Genomic DNA, 17,498 nt, shown 5'->3' on the forward strand with positions numbered 1-17,498 from the left:
GTGAACTGGGCAGCCTGAAGCGGGCCCAATACCCAGTAGGCCGCAGCTGAAGCTCAGATCTTGGGAAGTTATTTCTATCCACCTCCAGGCGTCCTGAGGCAGGGCAGGGCTGGGCCTGCCAGCAGGTCCCAGATCTAGCCCCAGCTAGGTGGTGGCAGTACTTGTGGACACACCCAGGTCCCCATGGGAACATCCCCTCCTCCATCAACCATCTCTAACTGGGCCTGTGCCAGACTGGGCAGATGCCCATGGCCTATGCCACAGAGATGACAGGATGAACAGGGGAAATGGTCTCAGGCTCCATGACGGCAGAACAAGAGAGCAGAAAAACGTGGGGTGAGGGGAGTGGCAGGAGGGGCACAGGACATTAAAACATCTTGCTCCACTAGGATAGCCACTCTCTTCCCATACTTGCCCCAGTCACCAGTGGTTTGGGCACAGGAAAGCGCACACATGCACATATCCCCACTACACACACACACACACACACACACACACGACTCTCACTCTCCATTCCAACATCATGACACCATTTTATACCCATTTCTCCATGTGGTTAATTTTTTTTTTTTTTAGTTCTCATTTTTTTTTCTAAGAAAAAAGCAACAAGAAAATAATTCAGAGTTTATACAAAACATCTTTACATTATTTTTTTCCAAAAAGACTAGTATTTACACAAATGGCAACAGAAACAAAAACAAAAACCCTTCCGACTGCCACCTGGAAGGGGCTGGCTGTTCTGCTCCCTCTCCCACCTGGCACTGGGGTGGGCAGCTGGCCAGGAGGCAGTGTGGAGGTGGATGGTGTGAGGCCCAGCTCCTTCCATGGCTGCTCTGGGAGTGCCTGCAAGGCGCACTCAAGTGGCAGTCTGTTAGCAGCCGTGCTGGCAAGGAACTGGGGTCAAAGTGCACAGCGGGCTGGCCCAGCCCCAGGCAGCCTCTTCCTCTTTCCAGGCCCCAGCCCAAGACTGGGACAGCAGCAGGAGCTGGGTTGGGTGGGGGTCACCCACCTGTGCCAGGGCCCAGAAAAGGGGCAGGCCACCTGGTCTTATACCCGCTTAGGTCTCCACCCTGGGCCTCTGTTTCCCCACCAGGCCAAAGGATGCCAAAGGTAAGGAGAGAACAGGGCGGGGGGTGGGGGGGAAACTCCCAGCTCTGCAGGGCAAATAGCCACCTGGGCACCTCACCTCCCTCCACCCCCCATGAGGTCATCTGCCTGCAGCAGCTCTCCTGTTCCCCAGGCAACAGCCAATTAAGACATTAATTACCGTGAGAGTGAGGGAGGCAGGAGATGCCCAAGAATCCCACAAGGAAGGGATTTTTTTTTTTTTTTTGATGGAAGGGTGGCAGTGACTACCCCATTGCCAGGATAAGCCTCGTAGAAGGAGGGTCAGGAGGGGAGGGTGGGACACCTTGCCCAGTAGCACTTTCCTCTTCCATCATGGGCAGGAACAGCCCTGGCCTGCCCCTTACCCTACCAGAAATACCGAGGAGTCTATAAAAGAAATGGCATCGTATGCTTCCTGGCTGACCACATCGTGCCCCAGGCCCTCTTATACTGGCTCGGGCCAGGCTCACAAAGCCTGGGGAGGGGCTGCCTTTTACATTTTTCCATTTTTCTTCAAAAAACAGATGAAAATGAGTTGACAGCTAAAAAATGAACACAAAAGCATTAAAAACAGTGATGATAGCGGACAAGCAGTCCTGGGAAGGTGGCAAGGGGGGCGAGGGAGGGGCAGGGCCAGGGGACTGCCTCCCTGCCTGCTGTCCATCAGCGTCCAGCCCTGCCCTCCAAGAAGGGGCGCCCCCACGGAGCCCAGAGGCCTGGCCAGAGGGGGAAGGCACAAGAGCATGGGGGTTAGGGGCACAAGCACCCCCCTCCGAAGCCCAGGGGGCAGGGAAAAAGGGGGATTATAAAAGCCAAGAAACTACAAAACTAAATACAAAGGTGGGCACAACTGGCGAAGGGAGGGGGCGTGGGGGCGAAAGGAGAGGTCCGGTCCAGGCCGACTGTCCCTCAGGGGCCTGAGGCCGTACTGGGCACTCAGACCTTGTAGTAGATGTTCGCCGGGCTCTGGGGCGGCATCTCCTGGACGATGTAGACGGGGTGCCCGTAGTCCCCACTCACCTTCTCATAGTGGGGGCAGTAGTTGTTCTCTGTAGTCCGTAAGGGAATGATGATGTCGCTGGGCTCGGTGCCCGCTGTGCCACTGCCCCCCTTGGGACTGGCCAGGGTACTGAGCGAGAGGGCAGCCGCCCGCTGCTGCGTGTGCTTGCGGTGCCGCTTGCGTAGCTTCAGTAGTAGGACCGTCAGGAAGATGATGATGAGCAGGAAGATGACGCAACCGGCACCGACAGCCGCAAACAATGCCACCTTTGAGTTGAAGAAGCCATCAGGGTCCCCGCTGCTGCCCCCACTTGCACCTGGGCCACTCTTCTCTTCCTGGTTCACAGTCTCTGAGGAAGGGAAGTGGGGAGGAACAGTCAGCCAGGGGTCCCAGGGACACACAGCAGATTTCAGGCCAGGTCCAGCTTGCATTTCTTCAGAGACAGGGCCTAACAAGGTGACAGAGCAATGGCTCCTGACCTCTGGGAAATACATATACACTTACCATGCTTGCTATAAGAGTCACCCGGGGAGCCCTGACTACCAGGGGCCTGTGTGGCCATCTTGACAGTATTGTCTGCCTCCTTGCTGGGCCTGCTGGTAGTCAGCTGCTCAGGCGTCACAGCATTAGGATCTAAGAATGGAGAGAGAACAGGTGAGAGGGAGGGACCCGGCCAGCATAGGTGCCCTCAGTCATCAAGGGTGGGCCAAGAATGGCCTGGATACTGTAACCCTACGCCCCCTACTCCTAATACACATGCACCCAGCCAGGAACATCTGTTCCAAAGGTCAAACGGGGTAGGGTGAGGGGACCCTCAGACTAGGCACTCACCTTGGCCAACCTTCATGACGATCTTCATGGTGCGTGTGCGGCACACACCCCCCTCCCGGTTTTCCAGCCCCTCCAGGCTTCCATTGGATGTTGCTGCAGGAAGAGGCCAGAGAAGTCAGAGAAGTCAGGAGGAGAGAAAGGTCTACCAGCATTACCCAGAAACTCCCATTCTGCCTCAGCCAACAGGGAGATAAACTGCAGTTGGGAGAAGCAAGCGGCTCCCATCTACCAGTGAACCTTTTCATTTTCTTCCCTCCCACTAGGAACAGAGTGGCCTAGTCCAGCCCAGGCTAAGAACAAGCCCCACCCCCGGGGGCACTGCTCCCCTATCACGAGCAGGCCATGGTCCCTCAGTAAGGTCTGCCTTTTCACTGGGATCATAATGGGGGCTTCTACATAGACTGAAAGGAATTCTGGAGTAGGAATCAGGAGAACTGGGTTGGAGTCCTGACCCTATCTCTAACTCACTGTGTGATCTAAGGCAAGAAGCCCCTCCACCTTTTGGGGCCTTGGTTTCCCCTGAAGAAAAAGGCTGAATAGCTGGCTGATCCCAAAGGGCCCAGCAAATGCTACCATTCCCAATATAAGAACTTAGGTGGGCAAAGAAAATAAGAGAGAAGCAACATGAATTGGAGACCTCTCCTGCCCAACCCCTGGAGCCAAGGTGAACTTGGTAAATGTTGGGGCCAGAATTCCAAGGCCAGGCTAGGAGGAGAACATGCCAGTCTTCAAAGGGTTTCAGATCCGGCAGGGCCTTAACTACATGCAATAGCATTGTACCACTTAGAAGCTCCCACTACTACAGGAGAGGAAAGAGTTAAGCCCAGGGAGAGAGCCAGAGGATGGGATGGGCAGGACTCACAGGTAATGTAGTAATCATGGTGCTTCTTGAACTCCAGACCCATGTAGTTGGGGCTGAACTCCTGGAACTTGATGGTAAAGCGTATTTCCTGCTCTGGCCTATTGCAGGTGACCAACACGTTGGGGTCGAGCACCGTGCTACAGGTATCCGCCTGCTCACGCCGCACCAGGTACAGCTTGTAGTACTCATAGGGCCGCCCTGCTTCTGCTCGGGGGCAGATGATGTCCAGCTTGTCTCCAATTTTCGGATAGATCACCAAGCCCTTCCCACTCAGGAACCTGCCCAGAAGGAAGAAGACGGTCAGCCTCGGGGTTGGGGGTGGCCCCAGGCCATTCCAGAACCAGGGAAGTGGACAAGAACCAGGCTGGGCCTACTGGGTGGAGACGGCAAGAGCAAGCCTTCTGCCCTTCCTCCATCCTCAGGCTGGGGGTGGGGAGAGAGAACCACACTACCAGGAGGGTGTGGAAGGGGTGGCCCATGGGCAAGGCTGCCAGGCTCTGACTGATCGGCAGGGTGGAGCACTGCCTGGCTGGGGGAGCCCTTTGTCCTAATGTGGCATTTCCACAGGGGGCTGACGTGGCCAATGGGCTGGGTACCAAGGTGTCAGGCCCATGCTACCTGGAGGTGGCAGTCTTAAATACCCCCACCCCCAACAAACATTCCTTCATGACCGCTGCTACTGCCTCTCCCATACCCATACGCATGCGCGCACGCGCATGCGCGCGCACACACACACACATATACACACACAGCAAGCCCACACATGTCTTAGTCAGCACCCCCCCGCAGCTCCCAGCCAAAGGCTGGGGAAGCTCAATCTGTCTGGGACCCATGTCCTCTCCCCCATCCTTACTAATCTTGGGCATGATGGAAAGATAGGAACAGGCATTGCCTGGAACAAAGGGATGATGGCCACAGTCTCTGGCCAGGTGCAGCTCTGCTCACTTCCACCGCCCATTGTCCTACTGGCAATTCGTCCCACCCTCAAAATGGAAGAGGCTGAACCCCTAAACTTGATTCTTCTCATTCCTAAAAATAACAGAGGAGAGGAGAAGGGGCTCAACCAGAGACAACAGATCATAGGAGATAGGGCCTCAGTAACCCCACTCATCTGTATCCTAACCCCTCACCTCTGTGTTGCTCCTACTCCAGCTCCTGAGAGGAGATGGACAAATGCCTTTTGAGCCAGGTTCATATTCTAATCCAGAAGGCCAGGCACTGGGGGACAGCAGGGAGGGTCAGCTGCCCAGGACCACCTATCCATAGGACTCTGTCCTTGCCTAAGCACACAGAAAGAAAATGGTGCTTTGTTGGCCATTTCTGAGCCTGGATGGGCTGGTGCTGAGAGCAAGGCAGAACCATGTAGGAGAAAGAACACAGACTTTAGAATCAGATTCCCAAGCTAAGCCCTTACTAAATATGTGACCTCCAATGCCCGATCTGAGCTTCAGTTTCTTCTCTTGTAAAGTGGGGGTGGCAAGAGCCCCTACCTTCCAATACTGTGGTGGGAAGACGAGGCAGCCCATGGAGAACACCTAGCACACAATAGGTGTTCAACATGTTTGACTGCCTCTTAGAAGCAGTCTCCCAAGAGGCAGGAGGTCAGATACTAAGACTAAGTACCTATGAGCTCACTCTCATATTTTGGAGGGGAAACAGGAAGAGAAGATATGGCTCCATTATCAAGGACTTTACTGTCCAGTTTGGGTCGGAAAAGTAAATAACCCACACTCGAGTGACAGACAACACCAGGCTATCTGTAGGTATGTGTGAGGATGATGATTCAAGCAGCAAGGGCTGGAGGCAGGGAGAGGAAGGAGATAGCTCATCTGGCCAGGATGGTCAGAGATGGATCTACAGGAAAGGCAGGATGAAAGTGAGTCCTGGGTGAGGAATAAGAAGTCAACACACTGCGAGAGTAGACGGCAGTGGCTAGGACACAAAGCTCGGGCCAGTGATTGGTCCAGCTTGGCTGGGAGTGAGGAGAGAGAAATAGAAGAAGAGGTGGAAAAGTTCACCTGGGGCCAAACTGAAAGGCCTCAAGTGTCACAGCAAGCAGGGTGGGTTTCATCCCATTGGAGAGAGGCTCTCAGAGCTGGAAGGACAATGGAAGGCTTCAGGCAGTGCTTAAAGAGAATGAAGCTGACAGTGTCATGCACCAGTTCACAGGCTACCACAATCATCTGAGAAAAGAGTGGTTCCATTTCCTGAGGGCCCCTTACACCAAAGGGACAACAAGCAATACAGGCCTACTGGGAGCTCTGGGCAAATGCCTTTGCAATGCCAAACCTGTGTCCTCATCTGAGGGAGGAAAATGATACCCAACTAGGCAAAGAGGGAAACTGACCACATGGATGAAGTGGATGAAGAAAAGCAGGCTTTCCTCCATGTCGAGTGAGGCTCCACCAAATTGGGAGCTGCCATCTTGATGTGTAGGAGGGTAACAGCCAGAATGAGATGGCCTCCCCACTGGTACCTAACTACAGAGGACCCAGAAAGGAAGTAGGCATGGGATGGAAGCCTGGATAAACATTTCAGATGGAACACCCCGTCCCATGCACCATACAAAGCCAACAAGTTTCCCCAAAGCCTCTAGAATTCTCCAGGCATTTTTTCCCTTTCCAGTGCTCACAATGGTTCCATCCAGATGGCAGGATTAGACAACTGCTCACATCTTAGAGCTAGCAGGAAGCTTGGAGTCCAGGTCCTTGATGTGAGGGAATGAGTGATCAGATGAACGTTCCCATTGAAAAGAGGGGTCTAAACCTACCTAGGACAGTAACCCGATGGGTCTAAGAGGTCCTAAAACATTGCCTGAATCGTTATACTGTTGCATCTCAACAACACATATATATGCAGCCACAGAGAGGGCACGGAAAGGGAGACAGGCCAGCTCAGCTTTCTAACCACTCGGTTCTGGCTTACTCACCAGGGAGTCCTGTCTACCCCAAGTGCAGTCTCCCATTGCCACCCAGGTTCCAGAGCCCTGGAACAGGGCTTCTAGCTAATTGGGGTTCTACCTTGAAGCCAGAGGCATTGAGGAAACAGATGTCTACATGATGGAGGAGGGGGGAGAAGAGAGAACTATTGCCCCCAAAACCCCTCAGAGTCTCTTCAACCTCAGTGAACAGACTTCATAAATATTCATTAGTTCATTTGCATAGCAGCTGGCAGAGGGAAACTCACCTTCCCCTAAAGTGCAGAAGGGAGCGGAGCCTGATGAGACCCGCCTTCCCTGACCCTGATCCCCCATACTGGTAACCTTCTTAGCATCTTCCCTACCACTGGGCAAACCTCATCTTGACATGTCAGAAGCTCAAGAGAGTGGTAAGGGACCATAAGGGATGGGTGTGTAGCCAGTGAGAGTGAAGCCCAAAGCTAGGTAGAACACTAGTCATACTTTGAAGGGGGACCCTACAGTTCTCCCCTCTTACCAGATTAGGAGTAGGAATAAGGGAAGAGAAGGAAGAGATGTCCCCAAGTGAAAATCTTTACCCCCCACCTTACTTCCCCCTACCCCATGACCAAGCCAAGCTTTCCTGCCTGAGGCCACCCCCAGACAAAGCCCTTTCTGAAAAATAAAGGGATTGACATGGCTCAGCAGGAAGCCTGAAGCAGGTCGCCATGGTAACCCCTGAGGCCTTCCCTCTCCAGCCTCTGATAGCCCTGGGACCCCAGGGCGCCACCCCAGGGAGTAAAAGGACTTGGGGGAGGCGGCCTAAGTTATTCCAGCTCTTGCCCTCCACCTAGCTCAAGTTCTACCTTCAGCCTTTCTACCTAGCTTAGAAACACTACCATGCCATCACTGCCACAAAGAATCCTGGGATATGAAAAACCTGAAGGGGCTGGGGATAGTAGCCTCCAAGGCCCTGGACTGGCCAGAAACCAAGTAACCAACAGCCCCCTCCTTGTTTTCTCCAGATAAGCCCTTCTCCACCCATGTGAATACAATCTACAGGGGGCAGGGAGAGCTTGCAGCTAGGAGGGTCTTGCCCAGAAAGCTGCCCACATCCCACCAGCTCTATACTTCTTTCCCTGTCACCCTGCTCTCAGGATCTAGCAACTTGTGGTCAGAGAATGGCCAAAGGGGGAGCCTGGTTCTAGGCCATGCAAGTCCAAGTCCGATAGAAGACTCTAGCCTCAACCTCGATTCAGTGACCCCACCACCACTGCACCTGTACCCGCCAGGGTGGCAAGACCAGTGGAGGACAGACCCCAAGCCAGAGCTCAAGTCTGTTCTCATCCCAGCTAGGGTGGGGAGCCCCCAAATTAAAGGCTCCTCTTTAACTCCCCCAGCTCCACCCAGCCCCCGAGGCTGGCAGGAGCAGGCCTGGCGTGTCCCAGCAGTGCCCGCCCAGGCGTGGGTGGGCAGGAACAGCAGCTGGGTCCTGGCACACATAGCTCTGTCGGAGGCAGGGAAGCCAGGAGAGTCCTGGAGGAAGTCACCCTCCCCACCTACAGTGAACTATGCCCTTCCCTCTGCCCCACCTGGCTAAAGCTAGTGTCCATTATGAATTTAACACCCCCCTCCACAATGTCGACGTCTGCTTTCTGTGGGGTCCCTGAGAAGAGAGATTCTTAGCTCAGAGAGGAACCAAAGGTGCCACTCAGAGCTCTGCAGGGAGTGTGCCAGGCAGTGAGTTGGCTGCCTTTAGTTCAGGTCACCCAAGCAGTCAGCGCTGGGAGGTAGGCCTAGCAAAGTCAAATGAGGAAGTTGGAGCACAGCTCGCCCCACACAGACAGGGCCTGAGTCACAAGGACAGATGCTTGCACACCTGCGAGGTAAGAGGGGAACTCAGGGGCAGGGAGCCAGGGCCTCTTCCCAAACCCCACCTTGAATTCCTGTCTCTCCTACATTTCAAGGCAGCAGGAATGAATGGCACACAACACAGCTCTGCCTCCATAGGCAAGTCATTGACTGGCCTGAGATAAGTCACTTCCCTTGTCCGGGCATATGCCGTCTTATCTGGAAAATGGGGCCAATACCTACTTCCCAGGGCTGTTGGGAGCATCCGATGAGATCATATATGAGAGTGCATTGTAAGTAGCAAGGTGCCGCCTGCCTATTAGTTAGGATGCCAAACACAGCATTATTTAGAAGTAAAAAGCTGAAGGAGCTTACATTCCTGGCTGCTAGCACCCTGACCCAAAACAATGACCGCGAAACACACCCAAGAGGGGCTGCTATGGTCTGCGGGGCAAGGAACCCAGAATGTGGCTGGTGAGCACCCCTGTATCTCAGCTCCTCTAATAATCACAAAGTGGAATCTCCCCCAAACCTGGTGTTCCCATGGCAACTAGCAGCCTCCTGGCTGGCCCACTCTCTCTCCTTTAGTCCCTAACCCCAGAAAACAGTGATGCACCATAGTATCCAGGACCCACCCATCCCCATTCACCTGGGCAGATGAGACAACAGAGATCCCAAGAGAAGAAAGGGAACCCTTGATTCAGTCCCTACCCCAGCCTCACAGGTCCTTCTTGCCCTTGCCTGGCTGCCCTGTGTGGGAGTGGGGAGGCAGGGGAACAGGGGACTTTAGGAGCTGCTGGATTCCCATCACTCTCAGGCCCTCACCTGTGGCCAATCAGCCACAGAGTAGAAGAGGTCAGGTCCCTAACCACCCCGGAAAAGGGCCCCCTGAGCTGGCCTCCCCAGGACTGTGAGCTGGAACAGCTGTGTGGGGCTGGGGCCAACACTTTGGCTTGGAGCAGGCAAGCATGGGTTGGGGTCTGCAGCTGCCCCCAACCATGCTGGAGTCAAGGGTCCCGGATGCCAGGCCAAACCCCCCCCCCACCCCCGCCCCCTTGTAGGGAACGTTTGTAATGTGATCTCAGGCATATTCTGACTCCCTGGAGGTGGGGGAACCTGAGTGGGGGGCAGGAAGGGGTCAGGACGGGACTGAGAGACTGAACTGCAGCAGCTGGACTTGGCTGAGGACTCAAGTGTGAGGCCTGCCGGCTGCCCCAAGCTCCCAGGGGAAGAGGCTGCGGGAGGGGTCTTCTACGACCATTTAGATAACAGCCCCCCAACTCAGACACACACACACACACACACACACACACACAGAGAGGTTCCTAAAATAAAAAAACTCTAGCAGGACCAAACCCATCCCCCCACCTTGCGGCTCATGGGGCAAATCTGACAGGAGGGGCCAAGGAGGCAGAAGCTCCTGCCAGTCAGGGACTAGCACCCCAGAAGGCTCCAGCACCAATTTGGGAAAGAGACTTGGGAGTCTTGGGCCAGCCCTTCCAGCTTCCCCTCTCAGTCAGGGCTGGGGCCCGGCTGCAAGCACCTTGGAACCTGGAAGCAGACCCCCAACCCCACCACTTCTTTATTTTGATTTTTTTTTTTTTTCCCAAGGAGGAAGCAATTAAGCAGGGTTTATAGGCACTGGGAGATTTTCTTTTTTGGGAGGGGGGTTGCCAGATTCTGACAGGGCTAAGGAGAGAGACCAAAAGCCGGGAGAGGAAGAGGGGAGGGAAGAGAGAAAATGAGCCTGAGAGAGAGAGCACGGGCATGTGCGAGAAACAAAAGGACTTGAGAAAAAGAGGCAGAGAGTGACTAAGAGTGAGAGGGAGTGTGAGAGCGAGGCAGAACAGGCGAGCCTAGTTGGAGAGGGGAGGTGAGCGCTGCTCACGGAGGGTGTGAGAGGGTGAACCGACACGGGCCTGAGAGGAGAACTCGGGCAGGAGGCAGAGAGGGAGGGAGACAGAGAGGGACTGTTTATTTGAAAGGCTGTGGCAGCCTGAGGGTTGGGCGCGGTGGCAGAAGCAGCCCCCAGAGCTCTAGGAGAGCTGAGGGCAGTGCCTCCTTCCTGTCCTCTGGCCCCCATCACCCGGAGCCAATACATGCAGACAGTGGCTGCATTCCAGACCCCTGAGCTTGGATGGAAGGGGGGTGCACCAGGATCAGTCCCTCACCCTTCCCAGGATCTACCCAATTACAGAATGGAATTCGGACAGGTTCTAGAGAGTCTTCAGCCACCCCCCATCCCCACCCCACAATGCCTGCCCTCAGCTTGAGGTGGATGGGGAGGGGGGTCAGAGAGGAGACCACCCCCCAAAACCTGTAAACCAGTCCAGAGCACTAAAGGCTCTGAGCACAAACGGGGGGGGAGCACAGACAGATCGTGTTTCTTCCAGCACCCCCAACTCTGCAGGAGGGCTCCTTTCCAGCTGTGGAGCTGCATGCTATCTCTGGTTAGAGACCCGAGAGAGCAATTAGGTCACTCCCATGAGCCCCTGTGATGGGCTACCCCAGGCGGATTTCAACTCTCCTGGCTCAAGAGAGAGCATTTCCAGCCTCCACCCTTACCGGGGAAACTGAACACTTCACAACCTTCCCCCCGGGCTCAAGTAGCCCAGGGCTCCCAGAACATTTTGAGCCCCTGCTATTAGGAGAGCGTTGTACCCCATTGGGCTTCTGGGTAGGAAAGAAATTCTTGCCAATCCCTTTCCTTGTACCCAGGCAGAGCCCTCCACCCCGACCCTGGTTTAGCCATCCCACCAACCAGTAATAGGACTCTACCTTAATCGAGGAGAAGAAAACTAAAGCTGCCTTCTCCCACTCCAGGGCTGAGAGATCAAAAGTCCCTGGGACCCAAGAGGCCAAGATAGGCAGGAGCCTGGGAAGTTACCGGGGGCGGGGGCGCAGCAAGAGTGGACAGGAAGAAATTTGAGATACAGGAATCAGTGATCACGGATGGGGCAGGTCAAAGCTCCCCAGTTTCCTGCTAAGTGGGGTTGTTCGCACATTGCTGAGACCTCCAGAAAACTGAGAGAAAGAGCAATTTTGACCCTGGGTTCCAACCTGAGTCCTGGATGCCAAAAGAGAAGAAGGTCCAGAGGTCACTACAACAGCCCCAGCGACTTCCCACTAAAAGCCCAGAAACCACTGAGCCACCGCCCTGAAAGGTGTGCGTGTTGTTTGGAGGGGTTGTGTGTGTAGTGGTGGTGGGGTAGTTGTGCAGGGAAAGGAGAAGAAAGAAAAGAAAGGATGTCCTTTATATAGCTGCCCACCCCCCACCCCAACCCCTTGGGGAAAGCTAAGCACAGCTCCCCAATCTAGGGGACAGACTCGGGGGCCAAGGGGACCTGCCTGGGCAGAAATCGCTCCTTCCCCACCCACCTCCCTCGCCAGCTCGGCCGCCACTCTCCGCCCTGGCTGGCCCTTGAAGCTCTGTTACCGGCTCCATTGGACCCCCGACGGGCGCTGGTTCGAACCCCCACCACCCAACAACCACTCTCCCACTCCGCCCCTCTCCACCCGCTGCCTTTGTGAGCCTGGGAGCAGCGCCCGCCTTTCTACCGCTCCGGCAGGGAGAAAGGAGGGGCGGGGGGCAAGAAGAGACAGCAAAGCAAAAAGCCAGGGTGGCAAACAAGGAAGAAAGAAAAATGAAAATGGGAGAAGCCCGAGTGGGGATGTTGGCGCTGCCACCCGCCCCAAGCGCCGGGTCCCGCTCTGTGTTCCCTCCACAGCTAAGCAAACGAGGCACCCGTGTTCTGGCCTTGTCCCTCGCCCGAGTCAAGCTCACTCCTGGAGCGGCTCTCGGCGAAAATCACCACGTTCCCAGGGGCCCCGGAGGAAGCTGCGTTCTCGCCTCCACTCAGCTCTCCGGTGCGCTCTCGGGCGCCCGGACTCCCCAGCTCTGCCTGGTGCGACCATCTCCACTTGATCCAGGACGTGCGGAGGCAAGGGCTGGGAAGCCCAGGGGGTCACAACCCAGCCAAGTCCCCCTACCCCACCCCGCCGCACCCTGCTCCGCCCGCCTGCCCGCCCGCCCGCCCGCAAGAAAACACTCGAGAAAGCGGAGACAAAATGAGGCGCCGCTCCTCCTCCAAAGACCGCCCCACATGCACTCCGGGGCGTGCGGCCTCACCCTGAAGGAGTGCCTCCCACCCCAGGGTCCAGAGGAGATAAGTTACTCACTTGGGGTTGAGGGAGCTCCAGGATACCGGCTCCAGGTTCTTGGCCAGCGGTGTGGCGAGCCGGCACAGCGCCCACACGACCATCGCCACAAGCCACTTGCCGAGCCAACGCTGCCCAGGCCGAGCCATCTTCCCGGGGGCAGGCTGCACTTCGGGATCCTTTGGCGCCTCCTCAGCAAAGCTCGCCTCGCCTTCCTCTGCCGCGCTGCGCTCGGAGCCGCTCAGGCGCCCATCCTCCGCAGCCGCCGGCTTTGAAGTGCTCCCCTCCCGCCGGCTTCGGTGTCGCTCTTCTCCGCCCGGCCGGCCAGGAGGACTCACTGGGCAGCCGCCCCCAACCCGGGCATGGGCTTCGGCCTCCGAGGGCTCGTTCTCCTGGGCACTCCGCTGCCGCAAGAGGCACGACGGGGGCTCTGCGCCCCCGGGTGATCCCGCCCGATTCCGCTCGACTCCCCGAGACGGTTCGGGGCTGCGAGCCCTCTCCCCGACGGGGTCTTCCCGCAGAGGTCTCGGTGGCCGCCCCGACGCCTTGACCGTCCCGGGATCGCTGTCCCTTGGAAGAAGTGGGGGTTTCCCCACAAAACAAGCTCGGTCCCCGGGCTCCCGACTGGGCCGCCCTGGCACGGGCTCCGTTCCTCCGGGCCACACTGGGACTCCGGGCTACGCGCCCCCGGACAGCTTCTACTTCAACGCGGGCCCTGCTCAGTGTACTTAGAAGAGCGGGGAGACGCTGCCGAGCGAGCCAGTCCCATTAGTTTGCGCCTCCGATGCCTCGGCCGGGTAGCCCGGCAGCCTCGCGTCGCCGAGTCCTTGCTCCCGGGCGATCGAGCCCGAGGGTCTGCGGCCAGTGCGAGCTTCACACACCTCCCACTGCTGTCCAGCTCGCATAGGCTTCCTTCGCTGCCGCTGTGCTGTCTACTCCCTTGCTCAGGCGAACGCAAGGCCAACCCTGCTCTCTTAGCCAATAGCAAGCTCAGTGGCGGGGTCCTTGCCCCATACCACGCCCCTAGAGCAGGAAGGGGGCGGGGTTTCAGGGAGCTCTTAAGGACGCCGCGCGGCCGATGGCACCAATCTGAGTGTGCGGCTCGTGTGGTTAGGGTTGGGTCCCGCTCAGTCCTGTTCCCAGAGCGCTCAACCCGTGGGAAGTTGGCACTCTAAAGAGCCGCCGGCCTGCTCTCCTCCCCACGCGTCTGGTCAACACCCCAGCCCACTGACCCTGTCCCATGTACCCCAGGAAAGTATTTCCACTCTCTTTTTACACACAGGACCCCTGAAGTCCTGCTCTGTGCCCACCTCCGTGTCAAGGACAGCCTGTCTGCTCCCCGTCCAGTCCAACGTAAGGCTTTGGTGGGCTTTCCTCCTCTCGCCCTCAAAATGCACTGTCTGCTTGCACTTGGACCCAGAGTCGGGAACATAAAAGTGAGAACAGTGGGAGGGGGAGACTTGGGAGGGTCCAGTACTTGACCGGGGTTGGAGGTGGGGCGGGGGGCAGGGTGGGGTTTGGTGGGGAGGGAAGGCATGTTCATTGCCCCTGGGGACCAGACCTTCGGAATTTCAGCTTTCTGGGGGAGGCTTGTGGGACCTCTGGAGCCAAGATTTAGTCTTGTCCTGTCCGAAGGCGCGGGCAAGGTCCCGGGATAGGCAAGCGGGGATGAGAGGGCACGTCGATAAAGAAAGACACCTCGAGGGCAAAGAGGAAAAAGCACAGGACACGAGACTTTTGAAAAAGCAAAAGCGGGCATCCTGGCCCTGAGAAGCCGGACTCCAGCCTGTCCCGGCCTCGCCATCTGGGTCTTTGTCTCCCAGCCCTGGCCCATTCTCCCCGCCCCGCCTTGCCTCTTTGCTTATAACTTGGCTCGATCCCATAGCTCAGACCCTCCCGGTCCGACCCACTCTCCCTGGTCGGACCCCAGAGGACGTACCCACGTGCTAATGTCTCCCCCTGCTGGACTTCCGTAGCACTGCGGGCGCCAGCGATAAACCTGGAGCTCCCACCCGGAGCGTGGCATACCCAAGCCTGGCACACGCACTTGAACACAAGACCTGGGACAGGTGTGGCCTTGGCAAAAACCGCCACCCTGTATGGGGAGGAAGGGAAAGAACTAGTAGAAATACCTGAGTTTGGGGTAGGCTTTGGGACTGCCAAGAATATAAGGTCTCCCCACTGCTTCTTTATGGAGATAATTAGATGAGCAACATTCCCAAAGTGCTCCACTATTCGCACACAGTTTCATGTCCATCATCTCGCTTAATAGGTGACTGAGCTACAGCGTTTCTCAGTGGATCCTCTGATGATCTTTGTGGCTGTGGAGGTGGAAAGAGCCCAGATTTTGTCTTTTTATTTTCTCCCAAATAGAGGAGAAAATAGGTACAATCTGGGCACTTCCCACCTCCAGGGGCAGGCCCTTGAGGGTGAAGTGGCTCTGGGTAGATAGGGGAACGAAGGAGCTGTTTGGGGTCTCTGAGCTCCCAGCTGGACCCTGCATTGGGGTGTAAGGAAGGAGAGATGAGAAGAACAGGGTATAGGGACATACCAATAGTCTAGCTGGGAGACTGAGATCCCTGGAATGCATGCTAGGACATCAAAACCTGAATACAGAAAGCAGCCTGCTGCTTACTGCTTACTGAGTGCCTGCTATTGTCAAGAGCCATGTTAGATGCTTTTCCTTTCATAACCTTTTGAGATGAGTTTCAGTATCCCCATTTTACCTACAGGGAAAAGTAAGGCTTAGAGAGAAGTGACCCATCTGAGATCACCAAGCTGATCAGTGGTGAAAGCAAGATTTGACTCCTGCAACATCCATCTCCAAAGCCTATGGCCATTCCCCTGTACCATACTGGCTCAGATTCCCAGCCAATCCGTGCTTCTTTGCTTCTTTGGTTCATTCCTGGTTAAGCCTGGGTCATGTATGGACAGCAGCAGCCTGGGGCTGGCCAGGACTCTTCCCTCACAATCCTTCAAGAGATTGCCAGGCCTGGAAAGTTCATCTATGTTCCTGGCCATAGCCCAGAGTTCTTCTCATCTAAGACCACCACTGCCAACCCTAGAGCCAGCCTCGATTCTTCCTCCCCACAGCCAGCATGCCCGGTGCCTCACAGGAGGAGAGCCCAAGGCCAGGTGGGGGATGGGGAGATTAGGCTATGCAGCCAGTCTTGGGAAACATGGGAAGACAGCAGCAGTTCCTGAGTGTGCCAGCACCTAATCCCGGTGGGCAGGGTGGCAGAGGAAATGAGAAGACTCTTTATGTCCAGACCTGCTCCACATGATAGTTATCCCTGCTCACAGCACAGCCTTTCTGCCTCAACCTGCCCACGCCAGCTACAGGGGCCTCAGGAGCAGAGCTGAGCCTACTCCCTGCCATGGCCAGGCCAGTGATTCCAGGTTCCCACCTCCTGCCCCACCCTGGCGGGGCCTCAGATGTAATGATTCAGCCCCCCGAGGTAGGGAAAAATTACTCTCAAGGGAGCCTGAGAGGAAGTCAGGATCTGTGAGCAATGGGGGCCCTCTCATCCAAGCCCTCCCTATACCACTGGCAGTCACTCCTCACCCATGCCTCCCAGGTTATTGTGTCATTACAGACGCGTCCACCCATGCGCTCACGCACACACACACAACTATCAGGTTTCAAGTCCACCAGCATTTCCTGAGCGGTGCCTCCGTGCTGACCTCTGAGCTGGGCCAGCCCTGTTGACACAAAGAGCAGCTCCAACAAGCCCTGCCCACAAGGAACACCAAACACCGATACCTGTATATGGGGGATCCTGGACTCAGAGATGCGGGAGAACATCTGGCAGCTGCAGGAAGCCTCGGGCATCGTGCAGCCCTGGGAGAGCAGAGCTACTCCTTCCGAGCTCAGCTTCCCGCACCCATGAGCAGCAGGGAGGTATAAACTTCAGAGCCACAGAGTTCCCTCCTTATGAACTGTGTCTCCTCGGGCAAGTCAGTTCACCTCTGTGTGCCTCAGTTACTTGTCTGTAACCCAGAGGTCATCCCTCATTCACATAGCCGTGGTGAGGGGTGAATGAGATAATGCATGTGAAGGGCTTAGTATCATGCCTGGCCCACTGTGGTGCTTACTAAATGGAAACTCTTATTCTTCTGCAGAGCCTCCCACAGAGACACTCTCATCCCCAGTCACACACGTTCTCACCTGTTCACACATGCTTTGTGTGGCACATGCACATTTTTTATCTCCTCTCATATTCTCACACACTTGTACATATACGCATACAAATTCATTCTTTCTCAGCTATCCATTTATTTAGCAGAAGGTGGCAGGACTGGGTCCTGTCCTTGTGGAATTTAAAATCTAGCCCCCACAGTATCTCATGTTCACTATCATCCACACACATGTATGAACATACACACACCTCCTTTCTATTTCTGTGGACCTTGTCCTTGACTTCTCCCTGCCTGCCTTGTATTCTGAGACACAGAGAGGTGAAGTAACTCACCTAAGGCCACTCAGCCAGGAAGTGGAAAAGTCAGGATGTAAACCTAGGCCACACTCATATCCCAAGGCTGTGGAAAGGAGTGTGTGCCAAGGTGTGGGCCTTGGAGAGCCAGCAGGCCCAGCCAGAGCTAACAGTTAGAAAAGCAGACTGAAGGGTCAGGGAGCAAGGATCCTAACTCGAGGCCCAGGGCATTGCCAACTGGGACAACCCAGTGGGACTAGCAACCCTCTCTCTTGTCTGCAGTCATCTCTAGCCTGCCCCATGCCTCCTGTCTTCCTCCTAGAAGACCTACTGCCTGTGCCTGCACATCTCACAGACACT

The 17,498-nt window shown here is 56.0% G+C and overlaps 1 protein-coding gene across 1 annotated transcript; it reads right to left on the reverse strand.

Annotated features, from left to right (window-relative positions):
- Nucleotides 1-612: 612 nt before the first annotated feature.
- Nucleotides 613-13,633, reverse strand: LOC105476683 (ephrin B1). The gene is made up of 5 exons (XM_011732824.2): nt 12,727-13,633; nt 3,801-4,078; nt 2,939-3,031; nt 2,612-2,740; nt 613-2,456 (listed from the first exon to the last, which is right to left on the reverse strand). Exons 1-5 carry the CDS (start codon nt 12,852-12,854, stop codon nt 2,044-2,046), a joined length of 1,041 nt encoding a protein of 346 aa, XP_011731126.1. The 5' UTR covers nt 12,855-13,633; the 3' UTR covers nt 613-2,043.
- Nucleotides 13,634-17,498: the final 3,865 nt, after the last annotated feature.

Source organism: Macaca nemestrina, chromosome X, assembly GCF_043159975.1.
Source record: "Macaca nemestrina isolate mMacNem1 chromosome X, mMacNem.hap1, whole genome shotgun sequence".
Lineage (NCBI taxonomy): Eukaryota > Metazoa > Chordata > Mammalia > Primates > Cercopithecidae > Macaca > Macaca nemestrina.